This window comes from Zingiber officinale, chromosome 6B (genome assembly GCF_018446385.1).
Source record: "Zingiber officinale cultivar Zhangliang chromosome 6B, Zo_v1.1, whole genome shotgun sequence".
Taxonomy (NCBI): domain Eukaryota; kingdom Viridiplantae; phylum Streptophyta; class Magnoliopsida; order Zingiberales; family Zingiberaceae; genus Zingiber; species Zingiber officinale.
In genome coordinates, this window is record NC_055996.1 from 70,620,942 (window position 1) to 70,643,278 (window position 22,337).

The window sequence follows — 22,337 nt, forward strand, 5'->3', positions numbered from 1 at the left end:
TTTTCAATATAAAAAGAAAAGAAAAAAATATTAACTTAATTCAATAATTTAAAATTAGTATGAAATTACAATCGTAATTCTTATAAATTATTAATTAAAAAAATCGGAAGCAAAATGTGGATGCGCTCTCTAAAAATTTGTTAACTTAATGAAAATAACTAAAAATAAAATGTTTCCTTTATTTTTATATATATGAAAAATTATTCTAAATGTCTTTTCGATATCTTTCTGAAAAATAATTTTCTTTCCTTTAATTATGATTTTTTTTTTTTTACTTCTATGGACAATTCTGCTATTTTGCAAAAACGTCCTCCTTTATTTCCTTTTATTTTTAAATATTACCATATTATTATGTTGAAACGGGAATATTTTTTTCCATAAAAAATTGAGGGTATCTTTATTATTGGAAAACCTATGAAGGAAGGGGGTGAACTAAAAGTTTCCCGTCACTTTATAAGGAGAAGAAAATACATCATCTTCTACCTCAACTATTTCGCACAGAGAGATGGCTTCGATCGCCGTCGGCGATGTCCTCCCGGATGGAGAATTGGCTTGGTTCGATGAGAGCGACCAATTGCATATGATCCCCGTACACTTGCTTGCCGCCGGCAAGAAGGTCGTCCTCTTCGGAGTCCCCGGAGCTTTCACACCTATTTGCAGGTAAACTTCTCTCACTCTTATTCTCGGGAAATTTTTTAAAATAGGCATAAACAGTAAAGTTATTACAAAAATAGGTAAAATTAAAATTTTTTACAAATATAGGTGAGAGGACTTCATATCCGGGATTTAAATCCCTGTTCTTTTTTTTTTAATTTATTTCCTTATATTCCGGGATTTAAATCCCGGATATGAATGAATTACCAGGATTTAAATCCCGATTATTGTTTTTAATTTTTTTTTACAAATGATTTCTTGTTTTCATTTGCTTAAGTTTTATTTTAAAAAAAAATTATAATTATTAATTTTATATTGCTAAATCTCATAATATCTTTTATTTTCAGTTTATTGAAATTATTTTCTAATATAACTTATAATATATTTAATTAATATAAATATAATTTATTATTATTATTTAAACATTTGTTAATAAAACAAATTAGCTTTGTAAAAAAAATTATAAACAATTATTACGATTTTAAATTTTTTTAAAAAAATAAAACTTAACCAAATGAAAAAAAGAAACCATTTGTAAAAAAAATTAAAAACAATTACCGGGATTTAAATCCCGGTAATTCATTCATATCCGGGATTTAAATCCCGGAATATAAGGAAAATTTAAAAAAATAAGAACCGGGATTTAAATCCCGGATATGAAGTCCTCTCACCTAGATTGGTAAAAAGTTTTAATTTTACCTAATTTTGTAATAACTTTACTGTTTATGTCTATTTTAAAAAATTTCCCCTTATTCTCTCCTCGAGCCGCCCAAATCGATGTCATTAATCCCCTTTGTATCTCTCTTTCTCCCGCAAGAATATTGTTTTCCCGCCCTTTTGGATTGCTCACTTTCGGATTCGGATTGAAACTCCTAAATTTTTCTAGATTTTTTCGTATCTTGCGATCAGATCGGTCACAAACGTCGTTAATGCTACTTTTTTATCGCACTTTTTAAAAGTTTTATGCGAATTCCTTTTTCTCTCTCTCTACGACAATGATATGCTTTTCTGTCCTTTTGGATCTCACATTTGGGTGTTCTACTTGAATAATACCCTAACTTTTTAAGTTTTTTTTCTCGAATCTCATTACCATATCGTTCACAGACAAGGAAAGATCCTTTGAGATCAATAACGTTGCTTCGTGTTGAGCTCCTTTCCTTTTCGTTTTATGCGAATGTAAAACTTTGTTTGGTGTTTTTAAATCTACTCGTCAGATCATTGAAAATAGTGTTGGCTAATCAAGATCTCGCACTAGCACTTGCGTTTACAACGCTTGATTTTTAATTATGCTTAATCTCCTTTTTGTCTTGTTCATTGGTGCTTCCTCATTGGTTTTGAGATGATTTTACCCCCTTTCGGCTTTCGCAGCATGAAACATGCCCCTGGTTTCATTGAGAGTGCGGAGGAACTCAAATCCAAAGGCGTTGACGAGATCCTCCTCATCGGCGGTAATTTCCCCCTCTTTTGTGTATGTTTTTGTTCTTCAAATGGCTTTCGACATCTAAAAATCTTCTTATTTGAGTTTTTTTTTCAATTTCCAATTTATCAATTTCAGTATCTTTCTGGCTTGTATTCCCAGATGTGTAACTCTTGAAAAACATTACAAACTATGAATTCTTGCCTTGGATGATAAATTTAAAACCAAAACAATAATTTTTTTATATTTAATATATGAAATTGTAAAACAATGAATTCTTGCTATATTTTAGAAAACTATAATAAAATCCATGAAATCATGTATTTCTTGCTATGCAGTTAATGATCCATTTGTGATGAGGGCATGGGCTAAGTGGTATCCTGAGAACAAGCATGTGAAATTCCTAGCTGATGGTTCTGGCACTTACACTCACGCCCTTGGGCTGGAATTGGATCTCTCTGATCTGGGTCTGGGTGTTCGATCGCGAAGGTTTGCTCTCCTTATCGATAACCTAGTGGTGACAGTTGCGAACATTGAAGAAGGGCGAGAAATCACTATATCCGGTGCGGAAGATATCCTGAAGGTCCTCTAGAAATCACTATGTTTATTTATTAAGTTGTTAGTTATGTTAGTTTACTTTTAGGCTAGCTACTAATTAAGTGACTATGCAACTATTTGATTGAATAAAGTATCAATTCTTAGAATAATTATTTGGCGCCGCCAGATGACATTATTCAAATTATAAATAATAAAGTTATTGATTTATTCCAATAATATTGTTTATCGATATTTAAAGAGCAGTTTGATAATTTTATTCTTCAATAATCAAGATATTCGTTATAATATTTATAGTTGTTATAATATAATATTATTAAGATAATCAAAATTGAGTTATTTATATGGTAGCATAATAAAATATTATTTTAATGATAAATAAAAAAACCTTTTTATTTTTTTACCCTTAAAAATCTTGAAAAAAATATAAAATTCTTTTCTTTATCTTCTAAAATGCAAAAAATCATTAGTATTATGGTCATAATTTATTTCTTGATTTTGTTTTTAATTCCCTTGTTTTCGAGAACTTACAATTTAGAGGGATTTTAAAAAAAGGGTATAATTTTCAAGGTGCGAAACAAAATATCATGTGAATATTTATATTTATAAATTTCTTTTTAAGAATCCTATCCTTCCATTTCGAAGTCCCTCCGTCGCTGAATGGCTTCGTTGCAAAGCGACTTCCTCATTTCTTCCTTCTCCATGGAAATCTGCACTCCACCATCTCGATTCCCCTTCAAAGCTCGTTTCTTTCCCCGCTTCCTCTTCCTCCACTTGTCGCCCCCCTTCACACCCACCGTCGTCAACGCCTTCTCCGATCTCTCTTCCAGTGCCACTGCTAGCTCATGGAACCCACACCGAGCATCGAGCACTTCACAGAGAACCTCCGACCCAGAAGAAGATTCTTGTGGAGCATGCAATCCCTAAACCTAGGAAGGGTAATTTGTGGCCGAGAGGTGAAAAGGCGGAACCTTTGGATGAAGAAGGACGGCAAGATATCCGAGGCTAGGGTTTCTGGAAAGGAGATGAAAATTAAGCTGGATTCCTGTGGGATATTGTTCCAATTCTATCTGCGCAGCCAGAAACAAAGATCATCTCCCAATAAATCAACAAAGAAAGTTATTACCTTTCCCATTTCTATTCCAAAGAAATCCATCAAAGGAGCACAAATCAGTAAACGAGTGATGGAATCACTCAATTGCTAGGAATAACACAGAACCTTTGGGTGGGAGAACTGCTGAAGAGTGCCAAGGAGGCCCTCGAGCTGATTCAGCTTCATCTCGAAGCGGATCAAAGGAATCCTAATGCGATGCGACAGTTCGTCAAAGCCACTAAAACGTTATATCACAATACAACGTTAGATTGCGGAAAAACGGAATCGGTGTTAATGGTATATATCAGTGTTCAGGGACGATATATTTCCAAAACAACTTGACTAATGACTATATTATTATTTCTTATTTAATAATACGTTGAATATGTAATAATGTGTACACATATTATATGTATAATATAATATATGAATAATCATCGGTAAGCGTGTTGTTAATTCTAATTAAAGAAAATTATTAATAAATTTTAAAATTATTTTAAGTGAAAAAAAAAAAGAAAAAAAATATTAACTTAATTTAATTTGCGATACTAAGATAATTCAATAATTTAAAATTAGTATGAAATTACAAAAGTAATTCTTATAAATTATTAATTCGAATTATGAAAAAAATCGGAATAAAAATGGATGCTCTCTCTAAAGATTTGTTAACTTGAATAAAAATAAGTAAAAATAAAATGTTTCCTTTATTTTTATATATATCTTTTTCACTTGAAAAATTATTCCATATGTTTTTCTCCATACCTTTCTTAAGAAAAATAATTTTCTTTCCTTTAATGCCATATATCAGTGTTCAGGGACGACGATATATTTCCAAAATAACTTGACTATATTATTATTTCTTATTTAATAATGCGTTGAATATGTAATATATGAATAATCATCGGTAAGAGTGTTGTTAATTCTAACTAAAGAAACTTATTAATAAATTTTAAAATTATTTTAAATGAAAAAAGGAAAAAAAAAAATATTAACATAATTTAATTTGCGATACTAAGATAATTCAATAATTTAAAATTAGTATGAAATTACAAAGGTAATTCTTATAAATTATTAATTCAAATTATGAAAAAAAAAAGGGAACCAAAATGGATCCTCTCTCTAAAAATTTGTTAACTTGAATAAAAATAAGTAAAAATAAAATATTTCCTTTATTTTTATATATATCTTTTTCACTTAAAAAATTAATCCGTGTGTTTTTTCGATATCTTTCTTAATAAAAATAATTTTCTTTTCTTTAATTATGATTTTTTGACTTATATGGACATTTTTGCTATTTTGCAAAAAAGTCCTCCTTTATTTCCTTTTATTTTTAAATGTTACCATATTATTATGTTGAAACGGGGAGATTTTTTTCCATAAAAACTTGAGGGTATTTTTATTGTTGAAAAATCTATTAAGGAAGGGGGGGGATTGAAAGTTTCCCATCACTTTATAAGGAGAAGAAGCTACATCATCTTTTACCTCCATTACTCCGCAGAGAGAGATGGCTTCAATCTCTGTCGGCGATGTCCTCCCGGACGGAGAATTGGCTTGGTTCGATGAGAGCAACCAATTGCAGATGATCTCCGTACACTGGCTTGCCGCCGGCAAGAAGGTCGTCCTCTTCGCAGTCCCCGGAGCTTTCACACCCATTTGCAGGTAAATTTCTCTCACTCTTCTTCTATCCTCGAGCAGCCCAAATCGATGCCATTAATCCCCGTTGTCTCTCGCTTTCTCCCGCAAGAATATTGTTTTCCCGCCCTTTTGGATCTCTTACTTTCGGGTTCTCATTGAAACCCTTATATTTTTCTAGATTTTTTCGAATCTTATGATCAGATCGGTCACAAACGTCGTTAATGCTGTTTTTAGATTGCACTTTTTAAAAGTTTTATGTGAGTCCCTTTTTCTCTCTCTACGGTAATGATCTGCTTTTCTGCCCTTTTAGATCGCACATTTGGGTGTTCTCCTTTCCTTTTCGTTTTATGCGAATGCAAAACTTTGTTTGGTGTTTTTGAATCTACTCGTCGGATCACTGAAAATAGTGTCGGCTAATCAAGATCTCGCACTAGCACTAGCATTTGCGTTTACGATGCTTGATTCTAAATTATGCTTAATCTCCTTTTTATCATGTTCATTGGTGCTTCCTCATTGGTTCTGAGATGATTTTACCCCCTTTTGGCTTTCGCAGCATGATACATCTCCCCGGTTTCATTGAAAGTGCGGAGGAACTCAAATCCAAAGGCGTCGACGAGATCCTCCTCATCAGCGGTAATTTCCCCCTCTTTTTTGTGTTTTTGTTTTCCCATCGGCCTTCGACTTCTAAAAATCTTCTTATTTGAGTTTTTTTTTTTCAATTTCCAATTTATCAATTTGCTCGTTACTACAAAATTTTTGTGGCAAAACTTTTCAGTATCTTTCTGGCTTGTATTCCCAAATGTGTCAACTCTTGAAAAAATATTACAAACTATGAATTCTTGTCTTAGATGATAAATTTAAAACCCAAAAAATAAATTTTTTTATATTTAATATCTGAAACTGTAAAACAATGAATTCCTGTTATATTTTAGAAAACTATAGCAAAATCTATGAACTCCTCTATCTCTTGCTATGCAGTTAATGATCCATTTGTGATGAAGGCATGGGCTATGACTGTTGGTGCAACCTTAGGTCAAGGTTGACCTGGTTGACCCGACTCGAGTTGACTTGACTCGAGTTGTATTTTGATGTTTGACTTGGGAAGATTGTCGGTGCAACCTTAGGTCAAGGTTGACCTAGTTGTGTTGCATGTTGATGTTTGACACTCGTGAGAGAGTTCTATTCTTGATATGGGACAAGAATAGATGTTTGGGAGATTATTGGTGCAACCGTAGGTCAAGGTTGACCTGGTTGACCTGATTCGGGAAAAAGTCCAAGTATGGAGACTTGGCGGGGAAAAGTCCGCTTGGCATGTGGAAAAGTCCAAGTATGGAGACTTGGCTTGGAAAGTCAAGCGGGGAGCTTGGCACGGGAAAAGTCAAGTATGGAGACTTGGCAAGTCAAGCAGGGAGCTTGGCACAGGAAAAGTCCAAGTATGGAGACTTGGCACGGAAAAGTCCAAGTATGAAGACTTGGCACGGAGAAGTCTGAGTGAGGAAGCCTGGCGGTGGAAAGTCCTAACTGGGATGTTAGGCGGTTGGAAAGTCCGTGAGTGAAGCCGAGGCGGTGGAAAGTCCTAGCTGGGATGTTAGGCGGTTGGGAAGTCTGGTGAGTGAAGCCAGGCAAGGAAAGTCTGGTGAGTGAAGCCAGACGGAAAAGTCACGGTGAGTGAAGCAGGCGGTTGGAAAATCCCGGTGAGTGAGGCGGTGAAAATCCTAGTGAGTGAAGCTAGGTGAATGAGAAAGTCCTAAGCGGGATGTTAGGCGGTGTGAAATCACGGTGAGTGAAGCCGGTGGAAAGTCTGGTGAGTGAAGCCGGGCAAGGAAAATCGAGATGGATCAAGGGTGATCGGACATCCGGTGTTGAGAAGTCCAAGTGAGTGAAGCTTGGCATATGGAGTCGGAGAGGGCTCGGTGGCTCGTTCTCCGAACTAGGTTAGAGGGCACTCTAAACCGAGGAGTTGGATCGATGCGGTGGCCGATCCGGTGATCTGCGTTTGCCGATCGGTGCGGTGACCGATCGATCGAATCGATGGCTCGCGGTTGCAATCTGATCGATGCGGAGACCGATCAGGGAACCTCGCGAGAAGAAAACCGTGGATCGGTGCGGCCGATCCACCATCGGTGCGGACGACCGATCAGTGACGATGGCGTGAGGGAAGCTGATCGGTCTATGGACCGATCGGGAGGTTCTGATCGGTCCACGACCGATCGGGGCTTGATCGCGACACCTGATCGATGCGGGACCGATCGGTGACAAAAAGCCTCATGCGCTAGGCTGATCGGTCCTGTAGACCGATCGGGGTTCTAGCCGTTGCGACACAACGGTTAGTTTCTTTTCTTCTTCGCGGTATAAAGGATCGAGGCATCTTCCGTGCGAAAAAATCTCCTTCTTCCTTCTTGCCGTTCTAAGTCTGCTGTGCTTGAGCTTTGTTGAGCTCCTCCAAAGCTTCGCGTGAGCTTCCGGGTTCCTGCTGTTGTAGGCGTCGCGTGAAGTTGCTGCTTCACCTCCAGTCGACAAGAAAGCAAGCAATTGGTAGAGTGCGATTGTATTCATATTGTATTGCTTTTCTTACTGCTCTTGTACTCTTTGTTTGCTGTTGCAAACGTTTGTGGCGAGGTTTCTCCACCCACAAGGAGTATATTGTATTAGCCGGTTCTCCGGGGACTCATCCACCGACGGATTGACCGGACTCGTCCACCTTACGGACACGCCGAGGAGTAGGAGCCATAATCTCCGAACCTCGTTACATCCTCGTGTTAAGGTTTGGTTTTCTTCTCTTTCGTTTCTTTGTATTTTCCGCTGCGACTAACCTAATTGTAGGAAGAAACGAGAGCGATTTGAGGCTATTCACCCCCCTCTAGCCATCTAAGATCCTAACAAGTGGTATCAGAGCGAGGCCGCTCTTCATCGGATCAACACCCGTGGGAGCAAAGCTAGAGATGGATCAATTCGGAGAAGACATCACGATTCCACCCTTCTACAACGACAACTTCACATATTGGAAGGTAAGGATGATGTATTTTCTTAGGACTAATATGTTGAACTGGTTTTGTGTACAAGAAGGGTTTTCTCCTCCAATGGATAAAGAAGGAGAGCCTCTAGAGAAGAACAAGTGGACGAAGGAACAAGTCCACCAATCCACGATCAACAATGAGGTAACTAAAACAATTGAATTTTCATTACCTACTAATATTTTGTGTAAGATAGGTAAATACAACAATGCCAAGGAATTGTGGGATAACTTGGCCAAGTACCATGAGGAGAGCTTCACTTCAAGCCATGAAGAGGAGCCTAGTGAGCCAAGTAGCTCACATCATGGAGGGAGCAAATTGGGAGTTGAGGGCTACTCAACATCCAAGGAAGAAGAGGAGGAGAGTTCCTCTTGCTCAAGTTCGGAGCAAGAAGAAGAAGTTTCCACCTCCGGAAGGGTTGAAGAAGAAAGCTCATCTCCATCCACAACCCTAGGTAACTCAAACACTGTGATTTCAAGCAAATTACACATAATGTGTTTTGAGTGTAGGAAACATGGGCACTACAAGAGTAAGTGTCCAAGGAGGGTTAGGAAGACTCCACCGGCACCAAAAGTCAAGGGAGCCGGAGTCCCGACACGCAAAGGCAAGGAGCACGTGGTATGCTTCCAATGCAAGCGAAGGGGACATTATCGGAGTCATTGTCCGAGGGGGAGGCAACCTCACAAGGGCAAGAGACCGAGCACTTCTATAGGGGGAGCTAAGGCAAACCCTAAGGTATCATTTAAGTCTCATTCGTGCAATACTAGTAAGATGCATGCTAGAAATTTTATTGCACTAGTCAATAATGATAAGCATGATAACATTAGAAATCGATACACATGCTTAGGTGCCAAACATGTGAGCCTAGATAAGGATAACACTAGGAAAGCCAACCCTAGAATTACCTCATCTAAGGTTAAGGAGAACCTAGGTAGGAATCCCAAATCAACTAGACACATGCCTAGGAATGCCTAAAAGAAAAATGACAAATCAAAAATTGAGGTACTAGAGAAGGAGAATCAAGTCTTGAGGTCAAGACTTGATAATTTAGAAAAGGCTCTTAAAAACATGGAGAAGTCATCTCTAGGGTTTAAGGGTCAAAAACCAATGTCCAAGGACAAAAAGGGTTTGGGTCACAAACCTAAGTCCCAAATGGTCAAGCCCACTTATCACAATGTTCCATTCAATTATGGAACAAAACCTAGGGCTAGGAAGACCATTACCAAGGTTACAAGGGGAGTCACCCCTATAGTTGACCTTGATGAGACCCAAATGACCAAGGCTTCAAAGCCTAAGAGGGTCATTAGGAGGGTTGCTAGGGAAGTTATCCCTAGTGAATACTTAGTGAACCCAATGAGCTCTAATAGGTATTGGGTTCCTAGGAGCATCTTCTCTACCCCATAGATGGGTTAGAGAGTGTCAACTCCAATAAGAAGGGTAGTTAACCCAACTTTGAGGAAATTGACACTCAAGGAGCATTTTCAAGGTTTTGTTAACCTTTGAAAATGAAATAGAATTACTAGTTACTCCTTAAAGAGTAAATTGTGCCATATTTGAAAAATATCGATTTCAATCTTATTTGGCACAATTTAAGAAAACCTAGAGAAATACCATAATTGGGATTTTGGTTTTCTCTAAGGGATATATGGGCAATCTAGGGTTAGATTCTAAGTTAGCTAAGGCTAAGGATACTTAGATAGGGAATTTAGGTATTTTATTTGTGCTAACTTCCCATGATTGGTTGCCATATGCCATGCCATGACATCATACTTATTTTATTATCATTTGAAATGTCATGATAATGCTTAGGTTATCTATATGTCATGTGTTAGTTTCGTTTCAAACTTTATGCCATGACATCATGACATTGGCACATGCTTTCACTTATGTTATTAATTTATGCCATGTCATCATCTCTTGCATTAATGATCAATGAAATTGATTTAAGGATGAAAAACACATTTTGATATTGAGATCAAATTTGTGTTTAGAAAATGCATGAGAACTTAGCCTAAGTTGACCTTAATCCATATCTCACATCAAATTGACTTGAATGTGGTTTGATACACCTTAGATGTGTGTGAGATATTAGGATAATGAGTTAGGATCAAGGTGCATTGTCCTTGTACCTAGATGACCCTAATTCAAGAAATTAAGGATCATAGGGAAAGCTTATGTACAAGTCATGTACATTTAGCCCTAAGATTATGGTCCTAAATTCAAATGGTTTTAAAAGCATTTTAAAATTGATTTGAAAAACCTTGATGAAGCTTTCCTAGTGATAGCATTCATCATTGAACATTGTGATACAAAGTTGAGTTAAAACTTGAACTATTTCAAAGTTTTTGAACTTTGTATCAAGATTTGAAAATGGAAACTATTTTCATAGAAAATTATTTTTCCATGGTAGTGTATGATATGAGGAATGTATCCTCAAAATTTCGTAATTTTTGGAATTTTCTTGAATTTATTAGGAGTTTCTGAATTTCCGGAAGGGGAAATCAGAAATTCTGATTTCAGTGTCTGGATCGGTCCGGGGACCGATCCAGGGAAGCTCTGATCGGTCTGCGGACCGATCCAGAGTGTTGTGGATCGGTCTGCAGACCGATCCAGTAAGATCCAGAAAGCTTGATGCGATCTGGTGAAGGACGGATCGGTCTGGGGACCGATCCAGGGGGCTTCTGATCGGTCTGGGGACCGATCAAGGCGTGCCGAATTTCTGATTTTTCAGCTGGTGTCTGAAATTTCAGTTATGGAAGTGGTGTTTTGGATTTCTAAAGGTTTGGAACTCTCTAAGACATTGTTGGTGCAATGGTCAAGGGGGAGTTGACCTTGAGGGGGAGTTTTACCTAATTGTCAAGGGGGAGTTGACTTTTAGGGGGAGTTTTTACTCCAAAAGACTTTTAAGGATTAGTGATATGGGATTATCACTAAGTGGACTGTTGAGCTTAGTATCAAGGGGAAAATAAGAGTTTCAATGAAAGGTATGGGACTTTCATTAGGAAGAAACTCTTGACCTTGATACCCTCCTTATTCTTTTTGATGTGTGTCAAAAAGGGGAGAGTGTTCATTGGAGGATTATTAGAGAACCTAAGTTAGGTTATCGGTTTAACCTAAGCTAGGGGAAGTTTGTCAAGGAATGTTCGAGGAAGAACATTGGAATATTTTTTGATGTGTGTCAAAAAGGGGGAGAATTATTAGAGAACCCAAGTTAGGTTATCGGGTTAACCTAAGGGGAGAATGTCCAGAGAATGTTCAAGGAAAGAACATTGGACATTGGAAGATGGTTGGAAAACCTAAGTTAGGTTATCGGGTTAACCTAACTTGATTATGATTTTGTCAAACATCAAAAAGGGGGAGATTGTTGGTGCAACCTTAGGTCAAGGTTGACCTGGTTGACCCGACTCGAGTTGACTTGACTCGAGTTGTATTTTGATGTTTGACTTGGGAAGATTGTCGGTGCAACCTTAGGTCAAGGTTGACCTAGTTGTGTTGCATGTTGATGTTTGACACTCGTGAGAGAGTTCTATTCTTGATATGGGACAAGAATAGATGTTTGGGAGATTATTGGTGCAACCGTAGGTCAAGGTTGACCTGGTTGACTGATTCGGGAAAAAGTCCAAGTATGGAGACTTGGCTACGGAAAAGTCAAGCAGGGAGCTTGGCACTGGAAAAGTCCAAGTATGGAGACTTGGCACGGAAAAGTCCAAGCAGGGAGCTTGGCACGGGGAAAGTCCAATGGAGACTTGGCTTGGAAAGTCAAGCAGGGAGCTTGGCACGGGAAAAGTCCAAGTATGGAGACTTGCACGGGAAAAGTCCAAGTATGAAGACTTGGCACGAGAAGTCACGGTGAGTGAAGCCAGGCGGTGGAAAGTCCTAACTGGGATGTTAGGCGGTTGGAAAGTCTGAGTGAAGCCGAGGCGGTGGAAAGTCCTAAGCTGGATGTTAGGCGGTTGGGAAGTCTGGTGAGTGAAGCCGGCAAGGGAAAGTCCAGTGAGTGAAGGAGGGTGTGAAAAGTCACGGTGAGTGAAGCCGAGCAGTTGGAAAATCTGGTGAGTGAAGCCGGTGAAAATCTAGTGAGTGAAGCTAGGTGAATGAGAAAGTCCTAAGTGGGATGTTAGGCGTGTGAAATCTGGTGAGTGAAGCCGGTGGAAAGTCCCGGTGAGTGAAGCCGGGCGAGGAAAATCCAGATGGATCAAGGGTGATCGGACATCCGGTGTTGAGAAGTCCAAGTGAGTGAAGCTTGGCATATGGGTCGGAGAGGGCTCGGTGGCTCGTTCTCGAACTAGGTTAGAGGGCACTCTAAACAGGAGTTGGATCGATGCGGTGACCGATCCGGATCTCGTTTGCCACGATCGGTGCGGTGACCGATCGGAATCGATCGATGGCTCGCGATTGCAATCGATCGATGCGAGACCGATCGGGAACCTCGCGAGAAGAAAACCGTGGATCGGTCTGCGACCGATCCACTGTCTTATGTGTCACTAGATTAGATCGATGGCGTGAGGCGAAGCACTGATCGGTCATGGACCGATCAGGGAGGTTCTGATCGGTCCGAGGCCGTCGGGGCTTCGATCGCGACACCGATCGGTGCGGGACCGATCGGTGTGACAAGCGAAGCCTCGTGCGCCTGGGTGATCGGTGCAGACCGATCGAGGTTCTAACCGTTGCGACACAACGGTTAGTTTCTTCGTTGTTTCTTCTTCGCAGGTATAAAGGATCGAGGCATCTTCCGTGCGAAAAAATCTCCTTCTTCCTTCTTGCTGTTCTAAGTCTGCTGTGCTTGAGCTTTGTTGAGCTCCTCCAAAGCTTCGCGTGGGTTCCTGCTGTTGTGGGCGTCGCGTGAAGTTGCTGCTTCACCTCCAGTCGACAAGAAAGCAAGCAATTGGTAGAGTGCGATTGTATTCATATTGTATTGCTTTTCTTACTGCTCTTGTACTCTTTGTTTGCTGTTGCAAACGTTTGTGGCGAGGTTTCTCCACCCACAAGGAGTATATTGTATTAGCCGGTTCTCCGGGGACTCATCCACCGACGGATTGACCGGACTCGTCCACCTTACGGACACGCCGAGGAGTAGGAGCCCTAATCTCCGAACCTCGTTACATCCTCGTGTTAAGGTTTGGTTTTCTTCTCTTTCGTTTCTTTGTATTTTCCGCTGCGACTAACCTAATTGTAGGAAGAAACGAGAGCGATTTGGGGCGGCTATTCACACCCCCCTCTCTAGCCGTACGAAAGATCCTAACAAGTGGTATCAGAGCGAGGCCGCTCTTCATCGGATCAACACCCGTGGGAGCAAAGCTAGAGATGGATCAATTCGGAGAAGACATCACGATTCCACCCTTCTACAACGACAACTTCACATATTGGAAGGTAAGGATGATGTATTTTCTTAGGACTAATATGTTGAACTGGTTTTGTGTACAAGAAGGGTTTTCTCCTCCAATGGATAAAGAAGGAGAGCCTCTAGAGAAGAACAAGTGGACGAAGGAACAAGTCCACCAATCCACGATCAACAATGAGGTAACTAAAACAATTGAATTTTCATTACCTACTAATATTTTGTGTAAGATAGGTAAATACAACAATGCCAAGGAATTGTGGGATAACTTGGCCAAGTACCATGAGGAGAGCTTCACTTCAAGCCATGAAGAGGAGCCTAGTGAGCCAAGTAGCTCACATCATGGAGGGAGCAAATTGGGAGTTGAGGGCTACTCAACATCCAAGGAAGAAGAGGAGGAGAGTTCCTCTTGCTCAAGTTCGGAGCAAGAAGAAGAAGTTTCCACCTCCGGAAGGGTTGAAGAAGAAAGCTCATCTCCATCCACAACCCTAGGTAACTCAAACACTGTGATTTCAAGCAAATTACACATAATGTGTTTTGAGTGTAGGAAACATGGGCACTACAAGAGTAAGTGTCCAAGGAGGGTTAGGAAGACTCCACCGGCACCAAAAGTCAAGGGAGCCGGAGTCCACGCAAAGGCAAGGAGCACGTGGTGTGCTTCCAATGCAAGCGAAGGGGACATTATCGGAGTCATTGTCCGAGGGGGAGGCAACCTCACAAGGGCAAGAGACCGAGCACTTCTATAGGGGGAGCTAAGGCAAACCCTAAGGTATCATTTAAGTCTCATTCGTGCAATACTAGTAAGATGCATGCTAGAAATTTTATTGCACTAGTCAATAATGATAAGCATGATAACATTAGAAATCGATACACATGCTTAGGTGCCAAACATGTGAGCCTAGATAAGGATAACACTAGGAAAGCCAACCCTAGAATTACCTCATCTAAGGTTAAGGAGAACCTAGGTAGGAATCCCAAATCAACTAGACACATGCCTAGGAATGCCTAAAAGAAAAATGACAAATCAAAAATTGAGGTACTAGAGAAGGAGAATCAAGTCTTGAGGTCAAGACTTGATAATTTAGAAAAGGCTCTTAAAAACATGGAGAAGTCATCTCTAGGGTTTAAGGGTCAAAACCAATGTCCAAGGACAAAAAGGGTTTGGGTCACAAACCTAAGTCCCAAATGGTCAAGCCCACTTATCACAATGTTCCATTCAATTATGGAACAAAACCTAGGGCTAGGAAGACCATTACCAAGGTTACAAGGGGAGTCACCCCTATAGTTGACCTTGATGAGACCCAAATGACCAAGGCTTCAAAGCCTAAGAGGGTCATTAGGAGGGTTGCTAGGGAAGTTATCCCTAGTGAATACTTAGTGAACCCAATGAGCTCTAATAGGTATTGGGTTCCTAGGAGCATCTTCTCTACCCCATAGATGGGTTAGAGAGTGTCAACTCCAATAAGAAGGGTAGTTAACCCAACTTTGAGGAAATTGACACTCAAGGAGCATTTTCAAGGTTTTGTTAACCTTTGAAAATGAAATAGAATTACTAGTTACTCCTTAAAGAGTAAATTGTGCCATATTTGAAAAATATCGATTTCAATCTTATTTGGCACAATTTAAGAAAACCTAGAGAAATACCATAATTGGGATTTTGGTTTTCTCTAAGGGATATATGGGCAATCTAGGGTTAGATTCTAAGTTAGCTAAGGCTAAGGATACTTAGATAGGGAATTTAGGTATTTTATTTGTGCTAACTTCCCATGATTGGTTGCCATATGCCATGCCATGACATCATACTTATTTTATTATCATTTGAAATGTCATGATAATGCTTAGGTTATCTATATGTCATGTGTTAGTTTCGTTTCAAACTTTATGCCATGACATCATGACATTGGCACATGCTTTCACTTATGTTATTAATTTATGCCATGTCATCATCTCTTGCATTAATGATCAATGAAATTGATTTAAGGATGAAAAACACATTTTGATATTGAGATCAAATTTGTGTTTAGAAAATGCATGAGAACTTAGCCTAAGTTGACCTTAATCCATATCTCACATCAAATTGACTTGAATGTGGTTTGATACACCTTAGATGTGTGTGAGATATTAGGATAATGAGTTAGGATCAAGGTGCATTGTCCTTGTACCTAGATGACCCTAATTCAAGAAATTAAGGATCATAGGGAAAGCTTATGTACAAGTCATGTACATTTAGCCCTAAGATTATGGTCCTAAATTCAAATGGTTTTAAAAGCATTTTAAAATTGATTTGAAAAACCTTGATGAAGCTTTCCTAGTGATAGCATTCATCATTGAACATTGTGATACAAAGTTGAGTTAAAACTTGAACTATTTCAAAGTTTTTGAACTTTGTATCAAGATTTGAAAATGGAAACTATTTTCATAGAAAATTATTTTTCCATGGTAGTGTATGATATGAGGAATGTATCCTCAAAATTTCGTAATTTTTGGAATTTTCTTGAATTTATTAGGAGTTTCTGAATTTCCGGAAGGGGAAATCAGAAATTCTGATTTCAGTGTCTGGATCGGTCCGGGGACCGATCCAGGGAAGCTCTGATCGGTCTGCGGACCGATCCAGAGTGTTGTGGATCGGTCTGCAGACCGATCCAGTAAGATCCAGAAAGCTTGATGCGATCTGGTGAAGGACGGATCGGTCTGGGGACCGATCCAGGGGGCTTCTGATCGGTCTGGGGACCGATCAAGGCGTGCCGAATTTCTGATTTTTCAGCTGGTGTCTGAAATTTCAGTTATGGAAGTGGTGTTTTGGATTTCTAAAGGTTTGGAACTCTCTAAGACATTGTTGGTGCAATGGTCAAGGGGGAGTTGACCTTGAGGGGGAGTTTTACCTAATTGTCAAGGGGGAGTTGACTTTTAGGGGGAGTTTTTACTCCAAAAGACTTTTAAGGATTAGTGATATGGGATTATCACTAAGTGGACTGTTGAGCTTAGTATCAAGGGGAAAATAAGAGTTTCAATGAAAGGTATGGGACTTTCATTAGGAAGAAACTCTTGACCTTGATACCCTCCTTATTCTTTTTGATGTGTGTCAAAAAGGGGAGAGTGTTCATTGGAGGATTATTAGAGAACCTAAGTTAGGTTATCGGTTTAACCTAAGCTAGGGGAAGTTTGTCAAGGAATGTTCGAGGAAGAACATTGGAATATTTTTGATGTGTGTCAAAGGGAGAATTATTAGAGAACCCAAGTTAGGTTATCGGGTTAACCTAAGGGAGAATGTCAGAGAATGTTCAAGGAAAGAACATTGGACATTGGAAGATGGTTGGAAAACCTAAGTTGGTTATCGGGTTAACCTAACTTGATTATGATTTTGTCAAACATCAAAAGGGGAGATTGTTGGTGCAACCTTAGGTCAAGGTTGACTGGTTGACCCGAGTTGACTTGACTCGAGTTGTATTTTGATGTTTGACTTGGGAAGATTGTCGGTGCAACCTTAGGTCAAGGTTGACCTAGTTGTGTTGCATGTTGATGTTTGACACTCGTGAGAGAGTTCTATTCTTGATATGGGACAAGAATAGATGTTTGGGAGATTATTGGTGCAACCGTAGGTCAAGGTTGACCTGGTTGACCTGATTCGGGAAAAAGTCCAAGTATGGAGACTTGGCAACGGAAAAGTCCAAGCAGGGAGCTTGGCACTGGAAAAGTCCAAGCAGGGAGCTTGGCACGGGAAAAGTCCAAGTATGGAGACTTGGCACTGGAAAAGTCCAAGCAGGGAGCTTGGCACGGGAAAAGTCCAAGTATGGAGACTTGGCACGGGAAAAGTCCAAGTATGAAGACTTGGCACGGAGAAGTCCTGGTGAGTGAAGCCAGGCAGTGGAAAGTCCTAACTGGGATGTTAGGCAGTTGGAAAGTCCTGGTGAGTGAAGCCAGGCAGTGGAAAGTCCTAACTGGGATGTTAGGCAGTTGGGAAGTCCTGGTGAGTGAAGCCAGGCAAGGGAAAGTCCTGGTGAGTGAAGCCAGGCAGACGGAAAAGTCCTGGTGAGTGAAGCGAGGCAGAGTGGAAATCCGGGTGAGTGAAGCCAGGTGAAAATCCTAGTGAGTGAAGCGAGGTGAATGAGAAAGTCCTAGCTGGGATGTTAGGCAGTGTGAAATCCTGGTGAGTGAAGCCAGGTGGAAAGTCCTGGTGAGTGAAGCCGGGCAAGGGAAAATCCAGATGGATCAAGGGTGATCGGACATCTGGTGTTGAGAAGTCCAAGTGAGTGAAGCTTGGCATATGGAGTCGGAGAGGGCTCGGTAGCTCGTTCTCCGAACTAGGTTAGAGAGGGCACTCTAAACCGAGGAGTTGGATCGGTCTGGTGACCGATCCAGTGATACTGATCGGTCTGGTGACCGATCAGAATCAGATCAGTGGCTCACTGATTGCAATCTGATCGGTCTGGAGACCGATCAGGAACCTCGCGAGAAGAAAACCGTGGATCGGTCTGCTGACCGATCCACCCATGGCCTGATCGGTCTGCAGACCGATCAGGAATAGATCAGTGGCGTGAGGAGCCGAAGCCTGATCGGTCTATGGACCGATCAGGAGGTTCCCTGATCGGTCCACAGACCGATCAGGGCTTCGATCGCGACACCTGATCGGTCTGGGGACCGATCAGGTGACAAACAGAAGCCTCATGCGCCTAGGCTGATCGGTCTGTAGACCGATCAGGGTTCTAGCCGTTGCGACACAACGGTTAGTTTCTTCGCTGTTTCTTCTTCGCAGGTATAAAGGATCGAGGCATCTTCTGTGCGAAAAAATCTCCTTCTTCCTTCTTGCTGTTCTAAGTGCTGCTGTGCTTGAGCTTTGTTGAGCTCCTCCAAAGCTTCGCGTGAGCTTCCGGCTGGGTTCCTGCTGTTGTAGGCGTCGCGTGAAGTTGCTGCTTCACCTCCAGTCGACAAGAAAGCAAGCAATTGGTAGAGTGCGATTGTATTCATATTGTATTGCTTTTCTTACTGCTCTTGTACTCTTTGTTTGCTGTTGCAAACGTTTGTGGCGAGGTTTCTCCACCCACAAGGAGTATATTGTATTAGCCGGTTCTCCGGGGACTCATCCACCGACGGATTGACCGGACTCGTCCACCTTACGGACACGCCGAGGAGTAGGAGCCCTAATCTCCGAACCTCGTTACATCCTCGTGTTAAGGTTTGGTTTTCTTCTCTTTCGTTTCTTTGTATTTTCCGCTGCGACTAACCTAATTGTAGGAAGAAACGAGAGCGATTTGGGGCGGCTATTCACACCCCCCTCTCTAGCCGTACGAAAGATCCTAACAATGACGTATCCTGAGAACAGGCATGTCAAATTTCTAGCTGATGGTTCAGGCACTTACACTCGTGCCCTTGGGTTGGAATTGGACCTCTCCGATGAGGGTTTGGGCACTCGATCACGAAGGTTTGCTCTTCTCGTCGACAACCTTGTGGTGACAGTTGCGAACATTGAAGAAGGGGGAGAATTCACTATATCTGGTGCGGAAGAGATCCTGAAGGTCCTTTAGTAATCACTATGTTTATTTGTTAAGTTGTTAGTTATGTTAGTTTACTTTTGGGCTAGCTACTAGTTAAGTGACTATGTAATTATTTGATTAAATAAAGTATTAATTTTTAGAATGATTATTTAGCGTCATCATATAACATTGTTTGAATTATAAATAATAAAATTATTGATTTATTCCAATAATACTGTTTATCAATATTTAAAGAAGAATTTATGTATTGACTCGTAATTTTATCAATTTTATCGTTTAAGAATCAAGATATTCGTTATAATATTTATAGTTGTTATAATATAATATTATTAATATAATCAAAATTGAGTTATTTATATGGTAGCAGAATAAAATATTATTTTAATGATAAATAAAAAAAACTTTTTATTTTTTTACCCTTAAAAATCTGGGAAAAAAACATAAAATTCCTTTGTTTACCTTCTAAAACGCAAAAATAACATTAGTATTATGGTCATAATTTATTTCCTGATTTTTTTTAATTCCTTTGTTTTCGAGACCTTCCAATTTAGAGGGGATTTTTAAAAAGGTATCATTTTCAAGGGTGAAACAAAATATTATATGAATATTTATATTTATAAATCTGTTTTAAGAATCTTATCCTTCCATTTTGAATTTATATTATGCATGGCTTCCGTGCATAGCGACTTCCTCATTTCTTCCTTCTCCGTGGAATTCTGCACTCCACCGTCTCGATTCCCTCTCAAAGCTCGTTTCTTTCCCCGCTTCCTCTTCCTCCACTTGTCATCCCCCTTCACCCCCACCGTCGTCCACGCCTTCTCCGATCTCTCTTCCTGCGCCACAGCTCATGGAGCCCACACCGAGCATCGAGCACTTCACAGAGAACGGCCGCCCCAGGAGAAGATTCTTGTGGAGTATGCAATCCCTAAACCTAGGAAGGGTAATTTGTGGCCGAGAGGTGAAAAGGCGGAACCTTTGGCGAGAAGCGTGAGTGAAAATGGAGTTGACAGGTGGATGAAGAAGGACGGCAAGATATCCGAGGCTAGGGTTTCTGGAAAGGAGATGAAAACTAAGCTGGATTCCTGCTCCAAAACTGGTGATGTCATGGAAGCCATTGCGGTCTACGACTCCTCGGTCAGCCAAGGAATCAAATTGCAGCAGTACCACTACAATGTGCTGCTTTACCTTTGCTCTTCTGCGGCGGTTGGCATCGTTCATCCTGCTAAAAGTGGTAGTGTTAATTCTAAATCCGATCCAGATTGGCATATTGATGGAGATGTGGTTGAAGATGCAGCCCAAGGAAGTAGAAGAGCTTCTGTTCCGATTCTAGTAAGCGATGACATCACAACTATGCTCGAACCAGAGGACTTGAGATATATGAAAAAAATGTGCTTGGAGAAGATTGCATGAGCGAAGCAGCTCTAACATCAGTGGCTCGAATAGCAATGTCCATGGACGATGGTGACATGGCCTTTGATTGTGTTAAGCGAATGAAGCTTTTGGGTATAACTGCAAGGGTGCGGTCGTATGGTCCTGCATTGTTCACCTTCTGCAACAAAGGCGACATTGATAAGGCATTCGAAGTTGAAGCTCACATGTCGGAAAATGGCATCCAACCTGAAGAACCAGAGTTGGAAGCACTTCTAAGAATTAGCATTGCGGCTCGCAGAGGTGACAAGGTGTATTACCTGCTACACAAGCTTAGAACTAATGTGAGACAGGTCTCTGCATCCACAGCAGAGCTGATTGAGGCTTGGTTCAAGAGTTCGACTGCGTCAAGACTGGGGAAAAGGAAATGGGATGTGAAAAAATTAGCAGAGGCAATTGAGAATGGTGGAGGGGGGTGGCATGGGCTTAATTGATTTCAATTGGAAATATAATAAAAGATCATCATTCAATATAATTATACTAAAATAAAATTAAGATTATTTATTTATTTATTTATTTATTTATTATTCTATTAATTGACCAAGTTTTATAATATTTTTTTATTTATTACTCAGTTAATTGATAGAATTTATAATATATTTATATTATCTTTTTATGTACAAATTAAATCAAAGTAATCAATAATTATATTATTTTATCTATTTTCTATTAAATTTTATTTCTTTATATAATATCAGAGTCATATTTCCCATTACTCTTTCTTATACTCAAATTTGCAATAAAAAGACGAACCAAATTTTCAATTTACCTTTTATCTTTCCTATCTCGTTCTCCTTTCTCTCGTTTTCAATTTTCACGGAATCGTCGCCGGCCGCTCTGACTCTTTCACTCTCACTCTCAGCAATCTGCGGGAAGATTTATATATAAAAGAAAACCTAAAAGAAAATAATAATAAAAATAATAAAAAGGCGCGTAATTTGATTCGATTCAAAATTATTATCAATTAATTTTAAAAATTATAAAAATAAAAATATCTTAAATAATTATTTGTCTATGTATACTTTAGGTTACAAGAGAATTACAAATCGTATAGTTGTTAGTTATTTTAGTATAAAATAGATTAAAGAAATATTATATTAAAGCTATATCATCATTTTTATTTTTTAATATCAATATTTTTTATCTAATATTTATATATATATATATATATATATATATATATATATATATATATCACATAAATTATATTTTTTAGTTATTTTTATATATTTGATAGTAAAACGAAATGAATATGGGAAGCAGATGCATAAATATCTATTTTTTGAAAAAATCAAAGAATTTCTTTAGAATCTTATAAGACCAATTCATTTTTCCTCTTACAAATGGTCAAACTTCGTCTTGGTTAGAAAGGTCCACTAAATATCAAAAAAAATTTAGAAAAAAAATATACTTCTTTTGTTCCTTCCGAGTGATCGAAAAATATATAATTTATATAATTAAAATAATCACGTATTTACAAATAATCATCTTAATTCATCCCATTTCATTTATTTTTTAATTTATTTTATTATTCCATGATCCAAAAAAATGACAATTTTTTTGAATAGGGGTCAAAGTTGTGTTAGGTCAATTGAAGTTAAAGAAAAATAATGATTGAGAAGAAGAATTTTGTAGGATTTTTACTATGTCAATTGTATAGGTTACAATCTATATTTATACACAAGGTTATGGTAATTGAGTATTTAGTAAA

At 39.3% G+C, this 22,337-nt stretch overlaps 2 protein-coding genes and 1 pseudogene across 2 annotated transcripts; all 3 read left to right on the top strand.

Moving 5' to 3' along the window:
- Positions 1-505: 505 nt before the first annotated feature.
- Positions 506-2,663, top strand: LOC121990265 (peroxiredoxin-2C-like). Its single transcript, XM_042544434.1, has 3 exons — positions 506-660; positions 2,023-2,102; positions 2,410-2,663. Exons 1-3 carry the CDS (start codon positions 506-508, stop codon positions 2,661-2,663), a joined length of 489 nt encoding a protein of 162 aa, XP_042400368.1.
- A 2,560-nt stretch (positions 2,664-5,223) lies between these two features.
- Positions 5,224-19,228, top strand: LOC121992628 (peroxiredoxin-2C-like). The gene is made up of 4 exons (XM_042547121.1): positions 5,224-5,378; positions 5,908-5,987; positions 6,333-6,370; positions 18,998-19,228. The coding sequence occupies exons 1-4, from the start codon at positions 5,224-5,226 to the stop codon at positions 19,226-19,228; spliced, it is 504 nt and encodes a 167-aa protein (XP_042403055.1).
- A 636-nt stretch (positions 19,229-19,864) lies between these two features.
- Positions 19,865-22,337, top strand: part of LOC121991103 — a 33,987-nt pseudogene continuing 31,514 nt past the window's right edge.

Excerpts from the sequence above, each read along its gene's own strand:
- LOC121990265 (XM_042544434.1), top strand. The coding sequence starts at position 506 with ATGGCTTCGATCGCCGTCGGCGATGTCCTCCCGGATGGAGAATTGGCT. Across the intron at positions 661-2,022 it reads GCTTTCACACCTATTTGCAG|CATGAAACATGCCCCTGGTT; the intron begins GTAAACTTCTCT and ends CGGCTTTCGCAG. Across the intron at positions 2,103-2,409 it reads CGAGATCCTCCTCATCGGCG|TTAATGATCCATTTGTGATG; the intron begins GTAATTTCCCCC and ends CTTGCTATGCAG.
- LOC121992628 (XM_042547121.1), top strand. The coding sequence starts at position 5,224 with ATGGCTTCAATCTCTGTCGGCGATGTCCTCCCGGACGGAGAATTGGCT. Across the intron at positions 5,988-6,332 it reads CGAGATCCTCCTCATCAGCG|TTAATGATCCATTTGTGATG; the intron begins GTAATTTCCCCC and ends CTTGCTATGCAG. Across the intron at positions 6,371-18,997 it reads TGAAGGCATGGGCTATGACT|ATCCTAACAATGACGTATCC; the intron begins GTTGGTGCAACC and ends GCCGTACGAAAG.